A 23033-nucleotide genomic window follows, 5' to 3' on the forward strand; every position below is an offset into this window, starting at 1 on the left:
GGGAGGGAGGGAGGGAGGGAAGGAGATGTATATATTGTATGGAGGCCAGAAGACAACCCTGGCTGTTGTTCCTCAGGTGCCTCCACCATGTTTTCTGAGAAAGGGTGTCTTTTTGAACTGTGATTCACCACACAGGCTAGGCTATCTGGCAAGCCAGACAGCCCCAAAACATCCCCTCTCTGCTCCTCAGACACTGGAGCTCTAAGCATGAGACACCAACCTCAGCTTTCTTACATGGGATCTGGGGGTCAAACTGAGGTCCTAATACTTACAAAGCGAACGCTTTGCCTAATAAGCTGCCACCCCATCCCAGCATCACCGGTTTTTATCTTATCACCCAACAAAATTGTAAGCTTGTGTCCTTTCATCCTGCTCAGCATGGAATTCACACTAAACAAGGACACCTCAATTAGCCACAGAGGGGGAAGAATGGAAACTTCAGCCAATTAAGTAAAAAAAAAAAAAAAAAAAAAAATCTATAGAGCGCTACTTAGACATTCCTCATGAAAGCCTCTTCATCTTTCTCCTCATCCATAGGTGCATCAATCTCCTCTGCTTCACCGACAACACTGAGGTGCAAGGGTGGCAAGGAGCACGAACCTCCAAGGACCTGAGGCACACATTCACTCATAAACTCTACCATTTACTTGGTCTATTTATCCCAGCCAATTTTGGCCATTTGAAAACGTTTTATAAATCCCTCCTTAAAGTTTCCATATCTACCAGAACCAGCAGGAGAGTAAGACAAGATTACTGTCTAGCTGGGATTGTTTGCATGAGAATGGCCCCAAAGGCCTCTATTTTGAATAGCCAGTCCCCAGTTGATGGAACTGTTTGGGAAGGATTAGGAGGTGTGGGCTTGAAGTATGTTGCTGGGTCTGAGGGAGGGGAGGCGACTTTGGAGATTTCAAAAGCTCACATCATTCCCATCTGCTCTCTTTCTCTCTGTCTTTTGCTTGTAGCTCAGATATAAGCTCTCAACTACAGCTCCAGGGCCATACCTATCTGCCTGTTGCCAAGCCAAGCTCCCTTCCATGACAGTCATGGATTCACCCTCTTGAGAGTGTACATGTCAATAAAAATAAAGTCTTTGTCTGTAAGTTGTCTTGTCTTGGTGTCCCTTCACGGTAATAGAAAAGTAACTAAGACATTGGGTTACCCAAGTCAGACAGTCTCACTCTCTTACTGCCAGGAGGAAGTTCTGTGTGCTTCACCCTGGTCCCATCTCCTTTCTCTCCTCAACTGCCAACATCTCCTGCTGAGCCTCTTGTCTACATTAAGAACAAACTACTGAAATACTATATATGGTCAGGATCACATGGTCAGGGCCACATAACAATTCCTCCACAGGCTAGCCATTGGCTTTGAGACAGGAGGAGCAAAAATATATTATAAGCAGGGCATCATTCTGAACCAAGTTGTTTATTAACTGTCTGGAGAGTGAGGTAAGAGATGAGTGAACAAGGTCTTTTTAACCTAACGATAAAGGACAGAAATGACCTTCAGAAACCACATCCTCACAGGATCTATCCCAGCACCTAAGAGCTCTTGGTAAGGGAGATCTAGGAAACACTGTGGACATAAGCATTCAAGGACTGGACAACAGATAAGGGGAGATCTTGTAAACTACCTCAGCAGTCAATGTTTGCTCTGGCTCAAACTTGCATGGCAAACCCAGATGCCTATATGAAAAACACATAACAAAATACACTCAACTCGAAAACCAACCAGGAAAACTTTCCTGTGCTATACCATTCCAATAGCACTGCACTCAAAAGCAGCCCTCTGGAAAATATCAACCATCACTGGTGGACTCTTCCCAGGTTATCCAGCTGCTAGATGAGAGACAGTTGACATTGGTCTAAAAGAATGACTTCCATGAATTTAAATTCATTCCACATAATCAAGTTTCATTGGTGTTTCTCAGTGCTCATAAATAATTCACTTTCATAACAGCAAAAAGACCAAGAAAATGTCACTTCAAAAATGCAAGACTTAACATAAATCCTACCTGGATTTCCTCCTCTCAACTTCTCTGACCATCTCTCCTTGTTTCTATTCCATTATGGAGGTATTTTGCTAGCCTTCAATCCTGCATCTAGCTCCTAGAAAACTCTTGAGAACATGGGAGTTTCAGCCACCTATGGGAGTTCACAGCCTACTTCTAAAGCCAATCTTTACAGGAGGGTATAATCCAAGGAGGCTGGGTAGAATATCTATCATCAGTCTTCGTGGCACTTGTCAAAATCCAGAGCTAGCACATCCACCCTAGACTTCTACTACCCTCCTTGACATTAAATCTCCAAGTCAGAAGAAAACACAGGACTCGCTGTGTTAAAGGTTAAGAAACAAGGAGGGAGGGAAAGTGGCAGCCTTTGGGCCACTCATGTAAGCCAACAGCTGGGAAGATGTGACCTGACTCCACACATACTATTTTCATGCAAAATTCCAGGACCATGAGGCTGGACTGTACTTTCCTCTTTTTAGCTGATCATCCCAGCATCCAGGCCACCAGCCTGGCTTAAAATGGGAAGGCACAGAGGAAGGTCAGGTTTGTATTAATTTGAATATATTAGCCCAAACAAGGCTGTAGTAACAGGAGTTGAAGAGCTCACAAATGGAGTGCTACTTTTAAAACTGTCTATACCCCAAAAGCTTGCTAACAGAATCTGAGCAGCCCATAAGAAGCCACTCACAAGCCACTCACCTTTAACTTGTGAGCTGTGAGTGGGGTCTGAATACAACCTCACTATCATTTCTTTTTTTGTTTGGTTGGTTTGGTTTTTTGAGATAGGGTTTCTCTGTGTAGCCCTGGCTGTCCTGGAACTCACTTTGTATACCAGGCTGGCCTCAAACTCAGAAATCCTCCTGCCTCTGCCTCCCAAGCGCTGGATTTAAAGGCGTGCGCCACCACTGCCCGGCTCCTGACGACCATTTCTTTATAACTGACGTAACTCATCTCCTGCAGCCCTTTCCCTATAATCTAGTGGTTCTCAATCTTTCTAATGCTGGGACCCTTTAATACAGTTCCTAGTGCTGTGGTGACTCCCCAGCCACAAAATTAGTTTCGCTGCTACTTCATAACTGGGATTATTTTACTGTTAGGAATTGTAAGTATCTGTATTTTTCAATGGTCCAAGATGACTCCTGTGAAAAAGTCACTCAACTCCCCATGCCCAAAGGGGTCGCAACCTACAGGTTGAGAATCACTGCTATACTCTGAGGCCTTCCAAGAATTAGGGTTAACAACAGTGCCCAGCAAGATCAAGTTGTGGTTTATCCAAAGAAGTTCAGAAGCTTCCCAGTGAGACTGGGTCACCTCAAAGGTCTGAAACCTACTCGTGCCAGGCAATCGCGTGAGGCTCAGAGACCCTCGAGCTAAGAATTAAGTTCCCATAAGCCCTGCATCATTATGGGCAGTGGGTACCAAATGCCATAGTCACTGTATAGCCAGCAACAAATCTACAATGAAATTAATCCTGCAAGACAGACTCCTCCGGCAAGGTTAGGGGCTCTAGCTTTTTGCCCATTGTCAGTGTGAACAGCTTCACCCAGAGCTCCAGCCCACCCCTAGTCACCATCTTTGGCATCCAGTGACTCTTTGGAAAGATTTCTTCCCCCCCCCCCACCTCCTCAGCAAACAAGAAGTGTTTGTTGAGCTACAGAAACATTCTTCAGAGAAAAGTATACATTCTCAGAATTCCATTCATAAACCCGTATGACCATCAAGGCTGGAGCCCTGCTGTGCTCATAAAGCGGAGACATAGGCAGAAGTATTAGTTGAGAGAAGAGGACAGAAACTCACTGATATGAGAAGGAGGCCCCACAGGGCCACCTGGACAGGCTGTGAAACTGTGAGGAGGTCTACCGCTGGGGGTTTCTGCTCTGCACGTCCCTGTCTGTGAGGAAAGAAGCACTTGATACTTTCTCACTGCTTCTGCTCTGAAGCTTCCCGAGTCTTTATCCAGAAGCTTTTGAGGGGAACACTGACACATCACAGAATAATCCAATTATCTCAAACCCACCGAGTAATGGAACAAAAAAGATTTCTCTACATCCTATCTGTGGAATAGCCCAAGAATCTGATAACATTTACTCAGCAAAGTATAAGGAGGCCGTTCAGGGGTCAAAATTAAATCAGAGGAAACATCCTATGAAGTCACCACCCCAGGAGCAGAGCTAGGTTTTCCTTGTCACTGGAACCTAAATGGTCATCCCTTGTCTCTTTATCACAATCCTTTCAGGGAGTAGGGGCAGCGGGACCTAATTCAAATGCTAGAACTGCCTGGAAATGTTTGTGGGGGGACTGATCATCTTCCTTTTTCTATTCTTCTCTTTTTTTTGGGGGGGGGCTGATCTTTTGCTCTCTCACCCTTTTACTACCAAGTACAATCCTGGGGGCACAGCTCCTTAAAAAACTACCCAAGCATTATGAGGAACCCCAAAATGGGCAACCTGACTCCACAAGACCTGCTGCCAATGAGAGATGCATCAACTTAGGGCAGGGGCCTCCTTCCTGGTAGCCTCATATTCAAGTTAACTTTGTCTTATTTAACAATGGCTTCTAAGTACAGGAGTAGTGGTGTTGGCAACTGTACTACAGTATACTGCTATAACTATAGCACACTGTCATTGTTGCTAATCTCTACTCCTGTCCAACTTTTAAACTGAATTTTATCTTGGTCTATGGAAGGCTGAATTCACACATGGCTTTATTCATCTGCTGGAGGTCATGGAATGTGAGAGGGAAACTACTGTGCAACCTTGGCTACTTCATTCAGTGCCTTCAATAGGATCTGCAAAGATCAATTTGAGACAGCTACATTCGGGGTCAGTCTGACAGCTTCTCTAAGCAAGGCTGAGTATCAAGCAACCAAGTCACTAAACACTGTCTCTGCTGCCATCTCACGTGGCCCCGTGGATAAAAACAAATGACAGGAAGAAGAGAGGACCAAGGAACGAGTGCTTGTTTGTGACCAAGGCTAAGGAACAACAAGCAACTTCTGTTCAATGAGAAGAAACAGAAGCCCAGCTTCCGGAAGAGGGCCTGGCATTCCTGAACAACATTCTCCCGCCCACCTGATCCCCTGGAACGGAAGGAAGATCTGAGAGAGGACACAGAGAGCCACTGTTTGTTTCCTGCGATGAGTGAGAGGAGAAAAACGAAACAAAACAAAGCAGGAGAGGAGGCTGGGTGGGAAAGACAGTGGTCTGACTGCCTATGCACGTACACATAAACACACATGCACGAATGAACACTCACACACAAACGTGCAAGTGCAAACACATGTGCGTGCGCAGACGTGTATACACACAGCTATTATTACCCAAAGAAGAGCATAAATAGGCAGAGGCTCCAGCCTGGAGCAGATGGCTGCTACCTTCACTATGTGAGATCTGCAGTTGTCACCAATAAAAATGTGTCTCCTTGTTCTTTTTACCAAAAACTATACCCACTCTCTAACCACTTTAATGTTCTCAGAAGGGGGTGAGGAATCAAAAGATAGTTATTTAATGTCAATGTCAAGCAAATATCTGTTGGTAGTTCTTAAATTCTCCCAAATACCAAGTTTGCAAGCAGAATAAATTCACTGAGTCTGATAACAAATGGAGTCCACAGACACCTATAAGTTCTCTAGTGGCATCCGGATACAGACATATGTACATCACTGAGTGTTCTTTAAAGATATGGCTTATCTGGGCAGACATGAAAATTTGAACAATTCAGATCAAATTAGCAAGAACCACTCGTACACTATGCCCTGCTATTTATGATAATTCAATGTTTGCAACTCAGAAAAGGCAACAGAGAAAGACCACTTAAGATATGGCAGTAGATATACAGTTAATGCTCAAAATTTTAGATGGTCTCCAAATGCAGCTATTTTTAAAGTAGCAGCAGCTGCTGCCACTGACCAAGAACTCATTCAACGCTGGTCAGTCTGGTGGGTGCTTTCCGGGTACCACCTGATCATCCCTGCTTCATGGATGGCAGACAAGCCTTACCATACTGCTCCATGGCAAAGGGGAACATTCTACCATAGACCAAGCTCAGAAAGACCTCCTTTATTAAACCTGAATCCCTGACTCATACCATGTGCTGGAAGGAGGCCCCAACACTGTCCGAACTTGACCTTTGAATCATGATACACTGGAATTGAGCAATGCAGTCCAGGATGAGATTAGCCATAGTCCCATATGCTCCACGTTACCCCTACTCTAGTTGAGAATGTCACACTGGCATACACATGAGAAGAGCAAGATAGAAACAAAAATGTAACCAAAGGAGGCTGTCAGGAAACAGGAAGAAACCAGAACCATTCTACACATAGGCTTAGCTAGGAGATATAAAGGGACGCATAGTATTCTCCAGAAACCTTAAGTGCAAAACAAAACCACTATGAAGAGAGTCTGAAAACTTTTCAGTCCCTAAGATGATACTCCTAATTAAAAAAACTAACTTCTAAAGCGGGTCCAGAAGAACGACACCCCAGCTAAGGTCAACCAGCCCAAAGCAAAGCCTCTCTAGAACTAGAAACATCGCTCTAAGAACTAAAGATTGCTAGGCAGTATCCCAGAGACACGTGGATACAAACACTTTAGCACCTCAGTACCAGGGGTTCGCAATCAGGATAGAATGCCATCTCCACCCTCAGCTATAAAAGGCATATAGCACTGAGGCCCAGGGCATGTGACCCCTTCTAAATAAAGATCACCCCCACAGTGGGAGCAGCTGACCAGAACAGAGGCGTTCCTGGGGAATGGAGACAAACTCTTAACACAATGTGAAAGCCAGACCCCACTTGTTCAGCTCTGGATCTGCCTACCCATCAGGGCCCATGGGCCTGTCCCATGGTATACATCAGGATCTATTTTAACAGTCTGCAGCAGCTTTGTGGAAGACTCCACAGCATTTCCAGACATACTCTGGGTCTTCCCAGGTAGCTATAGATTAAAAGTTAAAAGTAAAATCCTGCCAAACACATGGCTGGACTCTCACAGCACAAAAACTCCAGGGGATTTACAAATGCTTGAACAAGCCCTTCCACTTTCTCCCCAGGGGACATGTTCTACCAGCCTGCAAAGAAATGCAAAGAATCAGGGACAGAGAAGCAATTCTCTCTCAGCCTGTGCTGCCCTGACGACCAGTGTTTGATAAACAAGACTTAAGAATGGTATCAGGGAAGAACAAAACAACAAAACCCAGAATTATCTGTTTTATACCACCTGCCCTCATTTTGAGCCCCTGGACCCATCTTGAGATGGAAATGTTTTCCTGTTAATAAAGGGATCCAAGGACCATCCTGAAGGCTCCAACAGGCAATGACCACAGTTTCTCATTTTTAGGGCAGAGGGAAATGCAATACCTTGCATGACCACTACCTCAACCAGTGTCTTTTTAACTGGAATAAGGCTGGCCTGCCAGCTAAACTGGCTCCTAGTGCAGCCAGGCTCATGCCTCTGTGGATTTTCTGGCAAAGGCTTGATGGGGTGCTGTGAGCCAATCAAAAGCTGTTGACTCTGGCGAGCTGAGAGGCACTCAGAGGCCAAGTTTAGCAGTAAGGTCTCAGGCTTTACTTTTGTTATTTTTTATTTGATGTTGTTTTGTTTTTTGGAGGAGGTGTCTGTACATGAAATCAAACACCAGAAAAGCCTCTGTGTCAAAGCATCACTTTAAGTAAATTCACTGAGAAGCCAGAAAACCACAGGTACTCTGGAGGGTTCACCTCTGGCCCTTCCAATACAAGGGCAGCTGGCCTTCAGCAAGCTGTACATCCTAGTGAGCAGCTTCTGGAGCCAGGTTCAAGCTTTTAGACTTCTTCATCTTGGCCCTTGGATGGTTCTGACAACAGCAGAGAGAGAAGGGCTCCTCTCCACCAGTTTAGAACTAGAGATGATTTGGAAGGACATGCTCCTCAGTAGCAATGACAGTGACAAGGACAGAGGAAACATCAGAACCAGATTTTTACCATCTTTGAGCTTGCTGAGGACTGCCATTACATACTGTTCTTTGGTCTGGGAAGAGTGAACCTTCACAAAGTAGGTGCCATGCTCACCCCTGGCGTAACAGCCATGCATAAGATAGACATAGCCAGAATTCACAGAACACTGTTTAAAACAACAACAATAACAACAGCAACAACAACAACAACAAAAACCTACCCTTCCAGGTGCTAGGAGATAGGACCACCGGAAGCTCCAAAGCCCTGGAGTCTTGTGAAAAGGCAAGGTTGGAGCTTACCTCAGCCTCAGGTTTGAGGTGGAGGGCAGAGGGTGGCAGACTACTCAACACAAAGATGACTGGGAAAGGGTGTCAAGGATGTTGCCTGTAGGAGGGAGGGTGAGTGGCACAGTAAAATGGGGGCCAGAAGGTCAGACCGCCATGGAGTCCTTGGTTAAGGGCCTACTCAAGAAGTGCAGGTGGACAGCAGAGCTCTTCAAGGCATGGGACATTTGCAGGTGACAGGTGAAGTGGGGGGGGGGGGACTCAGAGCAGGAGGCTGGAGAATCACCATGTCACCGTGTCTACAATGGGTAGGGTGGAGAATGGCAGAGTGAAGCAGTACTTGGGGTGGTAAGGGCTCGGATGGCCTATTAGAAAAGGAAGCAAATCAAAAAAAAAAAAAAAAAGGCCCTGGCTGTGGTGCTTCCGGCATGATCATTAGCTAGGGGAACTAGAGCTTGACCCCCATGGGGAAGAAAGGTACATAGAGAAACCATAGAAGCAAGGAGACATTCCATGGGCATGGTCTTCACATGTAGTTAAAAGCTCAAAAAAAAAAAAAAAAGCTAGGCAGTGGTGGTGCACACCCTTAATCTCACCACTCAGGAGGCAGAGGCAGGAGGATCTCTGAGTTTGATGAGGCCAGACTTGTCTGCAAATTGAGTTATAAGTTTGGACTTGAGATGGTATTTGAAAGTTAGAGACAAGAGGATGCTAAGGGACCAGTAAATACAATGAAGTGGGAAGAAGGGGGAGAGCCTCTGGTCATGCTGTGGTCTGAATGATGATGTCTTCCAAAACTCACATACTGAAATCTACTATCTAAGCACATGGTGCTAAGAGGTGACGTTTTGCCATTACCTCATGAGGATGGAGCCCTCGCAAGTAGAATAGTGCCCTTGGGAAAGAGACACCAGAAAGTTGCCTTACCCCTTCCCACTATGTGAAAGGGGGCTGTGAACCCTCAAAGTAGGCCCTCATCGGACAGAGAACCTGTAGCCCCTTTTCTTGGGCCTCTGGCCTCAGAACCATTGAGACGCAAATCTTAAGCAGCCCAGCTTGTGACATTCTGCTGCAGCAACCCAGATGGACTAAGGCCAGAGAAAACTAAAGCCTAGATGGAGAAAAGGCCAACAAAACAGCCGCCGAAGGCGAAGGTGGGGAAGCAGAAGCCATTTCAAACAAGACAGGAAGCAAGGACCAACCACCAAATGGGAAGGCACTGATAATTATTCCCCTATTAAAGGTCAAACACAATTTCTTCAGGACCCTTCACTATTTAGGAACAACTCAGGCCTGCATGAAATCACAAAACCAAAGAATACAGAGATTGTAACCAGTAGAGTGGTCCCTTGTTAGTGGCCTCTACACCACCACCCAGCAGACACGACCCAGAAGAGCAAAGATATATCCAGAGAAATCAGTCTATGGATACAGCTGACGGATCAAGCGATCTCCTTTACAACGACTTCATTCGTAATTTCTCTCCATGATGCTCCCCTTCTTCTGCCACCAACCATCAGTAAACAGCGTAATGGGATTCTTCAAATATTCATTTCAAATGGCACATGTGAATTCAAGGTGGGTCTTCTGTGAGGACTCGATGCCCTTGCCCTGGCTCCTTGAAGGATGATCAAGGGCTCTGACTGAAGGCAGGGAGGATAAGACAGCCTGACTGAAGGCAGTTGTCTAGAGAAGATGCAGGGAAGAACTTAGCTTCAAAGGAAGCTGCTAAGGCTGTACTCTCCAAAGGAAAGAGAATGCCAGCCATCTGTGTCGCAAACATTTTAGTGGCCCCATCCAGAGTAAAGGGAAGCAGATGAACTGATTTTAATAGCACAGTTTACTTTTCCAAGTAAATTCATCAGAGCATGGAATCCATTTTTTTTTAAATCATGTACGCAAAAGGATTCTTCCCATACTACATCCTGGAAACCTTTCACTGAAAGCAGGGCTCACTTGAGGCAGGCCACACGGGTCAAGTGGCCATTTAGGCACGTGTGGCTAGTGGCTACTACACACATGACACCATAGACTAGAATAGGAGTCTATGCAGAGGGAAAGAATTCTAGCTGAATTAGAACGCCGACAGGAAGCTGTGACCATGACTGAGTTTTCAGGGCAAGGTAGGAAGACAATATTCTTGAATGGAGTCAGCGATTTTAAGTACTCCATTGTGAAACCACAGAAAATGTCATCGGGACTGGTACAGCGGCCAAGGAAAAGGCTGCAGAGTGTGGCCTTGGGAAGACCAGTTCTAGCCAACAGGCACTCTGGCATCAGGCCTCAAGTCTAAGCCAGTTGGTTTTCTTTGTTCTAGTTTAACCTTCCAACAATTCTTTGAGGAAGGCAGGATCCGTGCCATTTTGAAGATGAAGAAACTAAAGCCTACACATTTAAATTACTTGGTAATTTCTGGCTACTGACCCTGGACTCTGACCCAGAATACAGGCTTTATCTCTGCCCCCAACTTCTTCAGAACCTGCTGAAAAGCCACAGTGAGACCAGAGCATCTGTGGAATCGCTGAGCAGGTGTTACCTAATGATGCTGTAAACAGCACTTCCCTTTTGTGCAGAGCTTAGAAGCTCTTGAAACACTTGCTTGTCTATACTTAGTTTGGCCACTGTTAAAGAGTGGTGTGGCTGCTGCAGAACTAGCTCAAGCACAGCTCAGGCGAGCTGGCCAGTCAAGTCATCCCGGACTTCAGTTCTGCATCCAATTGTGATGACGCTTTTTAAGATAATTTTTTTTTTCAAATGCCAAGGCTACTTTAAAAACAAAATGCTGGGGGCTGAAGAAATGACCTTGCTCTTAAGAGTACTACTGGCTGTTCTTCCAGAGGACCCAGATTCAATTTCCAGAATCCACATGGCTCACAAATTGACTGTAACTCTGGTCTCTCCATGGACACTACACTCCTATGTGGTGAACAATCATACATGCAGACAAAAAACCCAACAACAGTAAATAAATGATTCAAAAATAAATAAAAATAAAATTTTGTTACAATGGGCAAGAACTCATTCCTATAATCCCAGGACTTGAGAAGCTGAGGCAGGAGAACTGCCATGAACTCAAGGGTAGACTAAGCTACTAACTGTAGCAGGTTCCAGGCTAGCCCCAACTATAGACTGAGATCCTATCTCAAAACCAACCACAAAGATTACTGTTTTTTTTTTTTTTTCAAACCATTAAGACAGGCATAGGGAGTTGTTTTAATCAATCAGGAAAGTATCTTTCACTCAGCTGAGGAAAGCATACACCTCACGCCCTACACACATCCACACACAAATACAAATCAAATTACAGAAAGCATCAAGGTGTGTGACCTCCTACTCTGGCCCCAATTACTACAGGCATGTTGACATAAGAGTTTCCTATGAGGGCTGGTCTTCCATTCATTGATTATACAAACTTCAGAGTTTAGACGAGTTTATCAATCCAGGGGTTTTGTGAAGGATTTGTGGGGGCACTCTTCATAACTAGTTAGGGTATATGGACTCTGAGTCTTTAACTGGGCTATCCATAAAATAATAGCTAGCATACTAAGGGAAACCAGCGAGGGGAACCTTGCTGGCAACTATATCTAAATATTGTTTAATTAATGAATTCAATACAGTCAATGCCCTAAGCCACAGCTACATTCTAGCTAAAAGTTGATTCTTATGTCCCTTGTCACATCCAGGTACCAGTTTAGATATTTTACAAAGAACATATGCATAGTATAGATAAAGAAACGAGCTTCAAACATCACCATGAGACCCTGGAATCACTGAATGTTTTCCAAGTTCTCTTCACTGCATAACAATTCCAAAACAGGTATACAAGGAATGAATGAAAACCCAAGGGTTCAGAAACATACCCTCCTACAGAGCTGTCTTAAGTAGAGATTGAACCTGGGACTCCTGGAAACTGGCACACAGGCATCTGATCTATCAAGAGTTCCATACTAAACCAGATTTCCTGCAACATCAAGGTCCTGAGAGCCAAGGGTTACCTTCACAGGACACGGGTGTTACACTTTTCCTTTATTTGTGAGAAGGAACCTTGATCTACAAAATGATAATGGTGTTGTGGTGGTGGTAGTGATGGTGGTGATACTGGAAATCCCTTTACACAAAAGATACAGACACTGACCTGTAAGACACGCCTGTTTGTCTAGTCAGGGACTTACTCAGAGCAGTTGAAGATTAGTAAACTTGCAGCCCCCAGTTGCAGTGAATTACTTCTAACCAGACTTGACAGCAGCCACAGCAGCCTCCATCCAGGCTCCGGTCCTGTACTCTCAGAGCTCCCGATTCACAGGAAAGCTAAACAAAACCCATCCCTCTCCATCCCCAGGAAACATTCCACTAGACAGTGTGGAGATGTGAAAGAACCTCGCCCTGCCTTACCAAAGACAAAAAGAAGGAGGAAGAGGCCGAGGAGGAAGAGGTGGTAGTGGAATGGGAGGAAGAGGTGGAAGAGGAGGAGGAAGGGAGCAAGAAGCAGAAATCAGTCCCCCATCTACCCATTCTTACTTTTCTGGCAGCGATTTGTAGTCCAGCAGCGGTAGTTGTACTCATTGTTGATGGTGGTCTTCTCACACATGGGCTTCTCTTCCAATGTCCCTGGACATAGGTCCCCACATTCCTTTGGGGGCTTGTTCCCCACAATGTAGTTATTGGACACTGCATCCAAGATGAGAGACCAGTCTATAGTGGAGAGGTAACAGAGGTCAGCGTTTTTCTCAATCCTGATGGCCCCCCGAGTAATGTTCCTCAGATTATAAAGCCCAATATCCTTGAGATTGGTCATCTCAAAGATGACCAGTGCGTAGTTGTAGAAGAGTTTCCAGCCACGGATGACCGTGAGGTTCGGGAAGAGGTCTCCCAGGCTCTCGAGGCCGGCCACTCGAAATAGCAGCAAGTACTCGGTAATGACTGTGAGCTTGGGAAAGCGGTAGCTTCGGTAGTCCTCAGCCTTGGAGATGAGCAGGATGTGGAGAAAGCCCTCGATCACCGTGCAGTTTTCCAGGCGCTTCAGCTGCTGATAGTCGTTGCGGATGTCAATGCCGGGCCCACAGACTGAAGGGAGACAAGAGGGCAAAGCGGGACACGCCGTTAAATGGAGACCATTCTTAAGATAACTTTTCATAAAACTTGTATCATTATGACTCCCTTTTTTTTTTTTTTGCTACCGACTAAGGAGGTATAAGCTGCAGAGTGCACACCCCGGCAGCTACCTAGTTAGTGTCACTCAGCTGCCTAGACTGGCCCAGATGCTGTACAACATCACTGACCTGTGGGAGAAACTGCTACATTAACCATCCGAACTGAAGCTTTCTGTCCAAGGTCACAAAGGATTGTGTGCAAAAGTCCATGCTACAACCCAAACTAGCCCATTGCTGCCAAGGTTCTCAGTCACAATACTTACACAAAAACTCAGCAGCCAAGGTTCTAAAACTTATTGTGTCCAGAGAGAAGGACATCAAGCAACAAAGTCTACTCAAGAAGAGTCACTGTGACCCGGAGAGTAGACACCATTTGATACAGACCAATAGGCCTTGTAACCAGGAGGCTCAAAACACACACAAAACAAATAGCTGAAGAAAAGACCTTATGAATGAAAGAGGCACGCATTCACAAACTTACCACAATATGCTGTATTAATCGAGTAAGATGTTTCCTATAGAAGTTAGGTAACAGCAGAAGCAGTAAAAACCATCAGTGATCTCAACAGTCACAGATAAACAGCATTCATTTACCTGTGCCAACTGTCCTTTCTCTGCAAATAATAAAATAAAATCGGGCAAGAGCATATTTGCACAAAGACTTGTTTCACTTAACTAACACAAACATTTAGCCAATCCAATGTCTTTCTAAAGCACCATTTAAAAAAAAAAAAAAAAAGCCAGGTGCCTGTGGAGTGAGTGGCTCAGCAGGAAAGGGTACCTGATGAGAGAACGAATCCCAGCAAGACTCGACACACGGATGCGCACATACAGGCACAACTTATTTTTTTCTCTCCCCCTTTTTGAATTTAAAAAGGGGAAACTTGTTTTAAATTATGAATACATACAAGTCCCTTGTTCTGATTCTCTACTGTTAAAGTAGTTGGTCGTCTCTAATTTTTCACATTATAAACATTTGTAGAATACAAATGACAATGAACAGCTCTTGACAAAGCCTTGCAGAGCATGTGGCACTGCTGCCTCCTCTGTGGTCCCTAGATGTCATGATCCCACTAAGAACCACTCTTCCCCTCATACCTGGCTACTAACTGGTGATCCCTGTCTTCAGCTTTCTGACATCTCCCTCAGAAGTGGCTTCCTGTGCCACCCATATTCAGGGTGACCCTGAAATGCATGCTTCTGACCCAGACTCTGTTTCCAGCTCACGAAGCTTTCTGATAACCCCTTCTATTTTCTTCCTTGGCATTGACCCGCTCCCCAGCTGCCATATCTTGTTCAATGATGCTGCCATGTAACTTGTTCATGCTGAAAGTAAGTCTTCCCAATTCAGCTCATCCTTCACCGGGTACACAGGCCATCTAGTAACAACCACCTCTGGAATTCCCTTCCAAACCTAATGGATTCTTAGAGACTTTTCTCATAATGATCCCCTTTCTTCCTCTTTGTGATGCTCACTGTTCACCTCCAAGCCCATTTGTTTCCCACTCAGGGTAGCCCCCATCTTCTCTGGAGCCTAGCTCCAGGCTTTCTTCTCATCTTCCCTCCACTTTGCTCACTACCATCATGACGGTGCTCAGGAGTATGGAAAATTATTCTCTATTTCATTCTCAAGTTCTGTCTCCAGAGGCTAGCACACTGCTTGATATATGGCAGACACCAGAAGACACACACACTCACACGCACACATACACCCACATATATACACACTCACACACATACACACACACTCACACACACATACACACACATACACACACACATACACACATACACACACACACAGACACACACACGGAGCACAATAAATTGTACCCCATGTTGGAGCTTGACTATCCTTGGTCCAGGGAGTGGCACTTTTAATAGCTGTGGCCTTGTTGGAGGAAGTGTGTCACTGTAGGCATGGGCTTTGAGACCCTCTTCCTAGCTGACTTAAGATAGTCAAGTCTTTTCCTAATAGCCTTTAGATCAAGACGGTGAAATCTCGGCTCCTCCAGCATCATGTCTGCCTGGACGCTGCTATGCTCTGGCCTTGATGACAATGGACTGAACCTTTGAAGCTGTCAGCCAGCCCCAATTAAATGCTGTCTTCTATAAGAGTTGCCTTGGTCATGGTGTCTCTTCACAGCAATGGAAACCATAACTAAGACATCTGTCTTTGTCATTTCATCTCTGCAACTCTGATCTGACCACTGACATCTTTGGCGTGAGTGACAGCAACATCTTCCTCCAGCATACTCCTCTACCCAGTCCATCCTTGACCAAATACCAAGTCGACAGACAGGCTTCTGTAAGAGTTCAGGCCTATCTACTTCTGTTTCCTCTTCTAGCACCTCCGTGCTTAGCACACTTGTTCATTAGCCTCCAACAGGCTCATCTCCTCCTTACTAATGGCCTGATGCCTTGATAGGGCTCCCCTTCACAGTACCCCACTCTCTCTTCGGTCTGGTTCAATTCAAACTTCACCTCCACAGAGGTGCTCTGTGCTAACGCCTGAACTTCAACAGTTCCCTCCCAACTATTCCTCAACTCCCCTCCACTCCCCCAAGGCTCATCTCTCTACTTCATGTTTACCCAGCCTCTGCTCAGTGATGCAAAGCCCATAAGAATAATGGCACCAAATCACGCATCAGAAATGAGAAAAAAAAATTTCCTGTACCCAGCCTAAAATATCTTATTCCTTCTATAGCACTGTAAATTACGTGTATTAATTTGCTCTTAGACTTTACAGGGGTATTGAACTATACCACTGTGTTCAACGTGTGCTGGATCATAGTATAAAAGTATTAGGTATCAAGTAGTTAGGTATTTTCTCCAATGAATCATAAAAATTCAGGACCAAGCGAAGAAACAGAGACAACTAACAGAGAGAGATAACTAAAGTGTCTTTCACATGCAGTCAATAAAAAGAAAGTACGAAGGACCTGTTACCTCCTGCCAGCTGGCTTCATGTCACACAGAGCTGGGACTGGAAGCTCCTTAGAATGAAAGGGCCATTTCCTTATTTACACCCCCCATCCCCATTTATAGAACAAAGGAATAAAATAGGAAGAAACTACCCCCTTATTCCGGAAGAGAAGACAAGCCCAAGCCACAAAGTACAAGGCAGGGCCCAGCAACCAGCTGCTTTGGATTCTGACCGACACTGTTGGTCTTTGGATGTTTTGTGACAGAAAAAGAGAGTAATCAAGCTGGACTGTGAATGATAGTACAGTGTTCAAAGGCACAAGCCACAAGCAGGAAAGCGAATGTAGTGCGCCTGCCTGTCAAAGAATCCACACGCAGAGGGAGAAAACACTCAAAAGCATGGGGAGCAGACACGCCCTCCGCTCGCAGCTGGCACAGTCAGTCCTGAAACACTTTCTCCCTTTCAAAGCCAACAGATATTTGGCAGATCCAAAAGAGACCCCAACGCTTGCTTTCAAGATATAAGATAGATCTGAAAATGTAAAATCCCAGCCCCCGCCCCAAGACCAGTAAAAACATATGAAAATGAAGGTCACTTGGAACAGGGAGGAAGGGCAGTGTTGTGAGGAGTTGAGGGAAGATCCCAGCTGTAGGGTCCAACTTGGGAATGAGTAATGCAGAAGCAAAACAGATAGAGGCCACCAGGCAGGAGCATGTCACCCGAGGCCAGAATTCACTTCTGCAAAGACGCCATCTTAAATAAAGCTTTTCAGGTGTGAGGAGTCAGTCTTTCCAAAATCTCCAAGGTTATTTTCTAAAAGTCAACTGGCATAACTTCTATTCTGCCAAACTCAAGGGAATGGTAGAATCAATCTATATATATTTGGAACATCAATCCCTAAGAACTTCAAATGGGAGAAAGGATGATGGAAAATATCTGACTGAGAAACCTTCCAAAGCTGGGTATCAGAATGTCTGGATGAGCTTTCCGTGTTCAGCATCTGTCCTGAGCAAGGCACCGCCGGGTCCTGGAAGTGACAAGAAGCTTAACAGGGGTTTGAATTCCAGAATACCCTTTGGAATGTCTTCTGTTGGCTCATGCCCTCAAATGGACAAACTCCAACTCTAAGCCTCAACTGCCTTACCTGTAAAACAGGCTGTTACTACCACAGTGACATCAGGCAAGTGTGGTGTCACTGTCCTCAGGGGTATGCTGAAGGCCACATCACAGACTAAGCAAGCAGTAGCAATTCTTCCATTCTCTTACTCCAATCTAAATATTGCTAATCTGATGAAGAGATAGGAAGCTGGCAAAACTGCTAGTTAATCTACCAACAACCCCCTTCCCCACCGCCACAAGAAGAGTATCATTCTGTTATCCATTTAACAAAAATATTTTCAATTCTGATCAACTTCCCTTCAGAAACATGGGATAGTCTTGGCTTATGGTTGGAAACAAAAGATACAGAGCAGAATCAGAATTCTGTTTTTACTATGGGTCAATGGAGTAAAAACACATTGGGGAACCAATTCCAGCTCTGAGAGTAAGATCCAACACAGCAAAGCTTTTGCATTGTGAAAGAAGCCCAGTTGGCTTAGCCAGTGGCTCACCCACAATAGTCACTTCTTGTTAAAAAAAAAAAAAAAAGCCACTGGTACCAGTAACTAAGTGAACAAAACCCACTTCTAGATGCCATCACTTTGTTAAAGTCAAAATGGCACGGGATCACTGTCTATGAACTTTGCACAGGGAGAGTGAACAACCCTCCCTCTAGCAACTGCCAAACTGATAGGGGGTGGTGGGGGGAAAGTGTTCTGTAGCTCAATGGGCAGGACTCTGGAACCATAGAGAAAGAGGCTCACGGCTGTCTAACTCTAATGGGTCCTGGAAGACTTCTCAGGAGGGGATCCATGAAGATGCTCCTGCCATACTTTCTATTTCTAGGACCCTAAATGAAATCTAACAAAGGGTAAGTGTAAGGGTAAGGGCCCCCAGGCAGAGTCTTGGGGGCAGTGTGGAGCTGAGTGGATTGATGGGAGCTTGAGGAACCCACAGGGGTACAGCAGCTGCAGCAGAGGGAAGAGTGAGGACTTAAGCAGGACAGAGGCTAGAAAACAGACCAAGAAGTGCGCTCAGGGGGCCTGTTTTACCCTGCATGGAGGACAGGCATTCAAATGCCCCAACAAACAGCAGAACTGTTACACCTTGGAGGCTTGCTAAATCACAAAGTGGTGCCAGGCAGTGGTGGCGCACGCCTTTAATCCCAGCACTTGGGAAGCAGAGACAGGTGGGGATTTCTGAGTTCGAGGCCAGCCTGGTCTACAGAGTGAGTTCCAGGACAGCCAAGGCTATACAGAGAAACCCTGTCTCGAAACATACACACACACACACACACACACACACACACACACACACTAAAAACAAAAACAAAAAAAAAACAAAAACAAAGTGGTCCCAAAATCTGCATCTGAGAATGGCACACGCTGATTTTGATGTTTCAGCTACCATTCTCTGAGACGACCTGAGACCCAGGAAAGATAGCCCCTCTTGTTACTACCCTTTCTCTGTACCCTTTCCCTTCAGTGTAACCCAGGGTAAAACCTATGTACTTGTCTATATTCCCTCCCTCCCTCCCTCCCTCCCTCCCTACCCCATGTGTGTCCCATGCACTTGGCTATGCAAGTACACATACCTGTGACTGCACATAGAGGAGGCAGGATTGTCTTCTGCTGTTTCCCACCTTATTGCCTTCAGAGAGGTTCTCAGTGACCCCGAAACTTGCCATTTTGGCAAGTTACCTCTTGGACTCCACATCCTCCCCATTCTCCAATGTGAGGTTACAGGTACACGCAGCCATGTCTGGTTTTATTGTTCTTGTGTTTTGCTTTGACCCTAGTCCTTGGGATTCTGACACAGGCAGGTCTTCATACTTGCATGGCAAGTATTTTTTACCCACTAAGTCAGTAGCTGAGAAAAACCCCAAGCGACCCATATAGACAACGCACGAAACACATGAAGGCCAATAGGGAAAATGGGGCAGAGGGCAAATACACAGTCCTCCCACAGAGGCTGATTCCTCGGTCCATTATAGCCTGAGAGCCCCACCCCAGAGCTCTGAGAAGAGGACTTCTTCCTGCCATAAACTGTAGCTAGCCAGAAAACCAGATGAGGAGGGGGAACAGTGTTATGGTAACAAGCACAAGTGATACTCCAGTTTTTCAGAGGAGAATTTCTGTGTCGAGTGTAAACAGACACAATTCATGTTAAGCCTTTTATCTTCATGTGTCAACGCAGACGTGTTTACACTGTGTATGTACATTTCTCTTTCACACAGACAAGGCAGCCCGGCCACCTGACACATTCAACGAGTGAGGGCGATGGCAGGAATGTAAGGGATTTCCACGACACAGGTGACTTTGAGAACAGAAATTAAAATAAAACAAAGTGTAATCTGAATGTGCAAATTGTTCTTCGCTGCCCTACAGAAGAGCTGTCTCACCATAGAAACAATCTAAAAATCTATGCCCACAAAAAGAAAAAAAAAATGCAGTCCTCAACGCTGGGGACACTGAAACCAAGGCTGGATGAGGCAAGGAATTTACAGAGATGGCTGCAACGCTTTTTATCCTACCGTGCCAATTAAGAAGTGGGAAATTTACAGGGAAATTAGTTCCAAGGCAAGAGAACACACTCGAGTGTCCCCTCCATGTAAGGCATCTGGAGGTAAACAGAACTGTGCAGAACGAAGCGGGGTTTGCTTCAGCAGAAGGGCAACTGTTTTCACAGATCTTCATTAAAAACAACCTGGCTTGCTCAGATATTCTACATGCCATTCAAGTCTTAAAATATCCAAAAAGTCCAGTACTCAAGGCGTCGGTTCTTTAAAATAACACCCTTGGAAAAGGTTCTAAACCTTTCTCACTAACTCAACTCCCTATGACTGGCACTTAAAAAACACCATAGAGGGCCCAGTACCTGCCTCACCACACCTGTATGGGGCTCAGAGAAGCAGTGTGCTGCCTCACAGTGAGGCCTTCTCCAGGACTGGGTCTCAGCAGGGCTTACATCTTCATGCTCTCCTGTACTACCAACAGTGAACTGCACTGCTAGAAGTTGGTGCTGGGGCTGGGGGTGGGGGTGGGGGGTGCCTTTAGGGAGCAGCCAAGCCAGAACCAGCCCCCACTGACTATGGGCCTGCAGAGAAACCCTGCAGAGAAACGCCCCTCCTTTCCTTTTCACTCTTTTGACTTGTGATTTTCTACTCAGAAGCAAGCAAGCATTCTCAGTGAGGGCTGGCCCTCTGTCCTCCCAGCACCAGCCCACGCACGCTGGCTTTGCCTGTCAGACCTGTTACATCTTTCTGCTTACCAGCAATGTGCTCACGCTCACTCCCTGAATGTCTTACTTCGCCCTACAAAGTTCCAGTTTCCTTAAGTGACCTGAACTCGTACTGATGAACCAGTTACCTATATCTAGCTGATAGTCGGTGTGAAAACCCCATTCACTCACATGTTCCTCCTACCCTAGGGTGTGACTCTCCATGGTGTATCAAATCATGAGCCTTGGGCTAGGGGATGCAATTCAGTGTAACAGGCCTTGCCTGGCATGCACAAGACCCTGTGTTCCTTCCCCATGTGTGGCAAATAATAATAATAATAAACGTATGTATAAATATACACATAAATTGTGTGTGTGTGTGTGTGTGTGTGTGTGTTCATATACAATCCTGTCTGGACCTCTTGAAGCACAAAGCTTCTGATTTGGTGACCTTGTTAGAGTAATACTGAGTCCTCCCCAGCCATTCAGATGGACTGAGACCAGCCACTGTCACTCTAGGCCTCAAGTTTTCCTCATGGCTTAGATGCAGCTTTGGGACTAAATTTATTAATTCTTCCAATACATATGTAAGCAATGCTTATTACACACTAAGTGCTTCCCAGGTGCTGGGAACTCAGCAGTGACAACTTTGGACTTTGTGAAGTGGCCAGTCTGACAGAACTGAAAGCTTACCCATGACCCAGAGAGGTTTTCTGTGCATGCTGCAGTAAGGACTCAGAGTCCATGCTGCAGGCTTGATGCACACTCATAACAGGATAAGGGCCCTCTATGTAGACAAATAAATTGCAAGACACAATAGACTATGAGCCTGAGACAACAGAGAAGAAATAGTTAAACAGGTACTAAAATCTTAACCCAACCAGAACTCAGGAAGGTAAGTTCCTGCAATTATGCAGCTGATGTCAAGACGGTAGGGCACAGAGACAGACACCAGAGAAGCAGAATGTGTGTGTGTGTATGCACACTTGTCAGAAAGAGAGAGATACAGAGACAGAGACAAATAGAGAGGCAGAGGCAGAAGCAGAGACAGAGAGAATGAGAACACAGGAAGAGGCAGGCTAGACCAACAACAAGAGCACCCAGAAGACACTTAAGTCCAAGGGAGAAACTTGCATGGTAAGACCCTCAACCCCTACAAAGCAACGGCAAGGATATCCACTGTGGACGCTGGGGCATAAACACTAAATAAATATGAAGTATGAAACAGTCAGCAGTAACCAAACCAAAGTACATGAACCACACATCCATAGATCTAAGAGAGTCCAGTGGGATGGGAGGCAGGGTTGGCCACAGCTTTACCACAGTGCAAATACACAGGCACAGAGACCCAGCTAGAGTTTCGCACTGACTCACCAAAGAGATGAGTTCTGAACACATGGCTGGTAAACAGGCAAGCACACTCAGGTAATTGGGTGTCTGCATGTACCTCTCTGGATCGGGTAGAATCCACAACGCCACATGGAACCCACCATCTTTGCAAACCAAACTGTAACATCTATCTGGTATGACTGAAGGACAGAACTGACACCCCTACCATTGACTTTAAGCATCTGTGGGTTGTTTTCCTAAACGCAGGTGTATCTGAATGTCAACATTGCTCTTGCCTTGTAAAGAATCATGGAAAGGGGATCTTATAGCTCCAACCTGCCCACTCCCACCACTCTTTCCTTCCCTTCTTGCCATCATCCTCACCTAGTCATGTGATGGCCTTCGTTATCTCCTGCAACTTCTGCACTGACTATTCTGCTATTACCTCCAGATGCCCCACTTTTGAGTGGTATTGTTTAGATTCTCAGGTATCTAGAGGATGATGTGAACCCCTGATTTCTTCAGAGGCAAGCTGTACTCACCAAGACCAAATATCCTCAGATTTTAGGATTTTCCCAGGAAATGGAGAAGCCTCTATTCACCAGGCCAAACAACCCACAAGCTCTCAGCAGTTTTTCCAGGAGAATATGTCTAAAATCAACGACCACTTAGGTTCTCAGTTCATCTCAACACCTTGTACATGAGCCCAAACGTGACAAACAGTAACACTTCCTCATGTGCATCCTTGAACCATCATCAACCAAAGCATACTGAAAGCATACTGATATAGAATGAAGCCAGGGGTCATGGACCATGAGCTAGCATACACACCACAGTAGATAAGGATTCTGCCATGTCTTTCCCTTCCCTGACAAAGTGGCTGTTTCCAAGATCAGATGCTTTGTCTACAGAGCTACGTAAAACAATCTCATCACATCCCTGTTGACAGAACGACGCAACAAGAACACATTCCAATGGCTTAGTAACAGTCCAAAGCGTCGACTAACGGTCAGTAGATGAAGGGCTGTGGTGCTCCTTCTGGGTCACATCTATTTCAGCATTGCTATCAGTCTCTTCACCAATA

The 23033-nt window shown here is 45.5% G+C and overlaps 1 protein-coding gene across 2 annotated transcripts in view; it reads right to left on the reverse strand.

Moving 5' to 3' along the window:
* The window catches only part of Igf1r (insulin like growth factor 1 receptor), a 273603-nt gene that overhangs the window by 213095 nt on the left and 37475 nt on the right, over positions 1 to 23033 (reverse strand). For both annotated transcript variants that reach the window (XM_028776664.1, XM_028776665.1), the window contains exon 2: positions 12746 to 13291. In XM_028776664.1, coding sequence (XP_028632497.1) covers positions 12746 to 13291 — 546 coding nt within the window. The remainder of the gene's footprint in view (positions 1 to 12745; positions 13292 to 23033) is intronic.

The sequence above is a fragment of the Grammomys surdaster genome, unplaced genomic scaffold (assembly GCF_004785775.1).
Source record: "Grammomys surdaster isolate TR1022 unplaced genomic scaffold, NIH_TR_1.0 271, whole genome shotgun sequence".
Lineage (NCBI taxonomy): Eukaryota > Metazoa > Chordata > Mammalia > Rodentia > Muridae > Grammomys > Grammomys surdaster.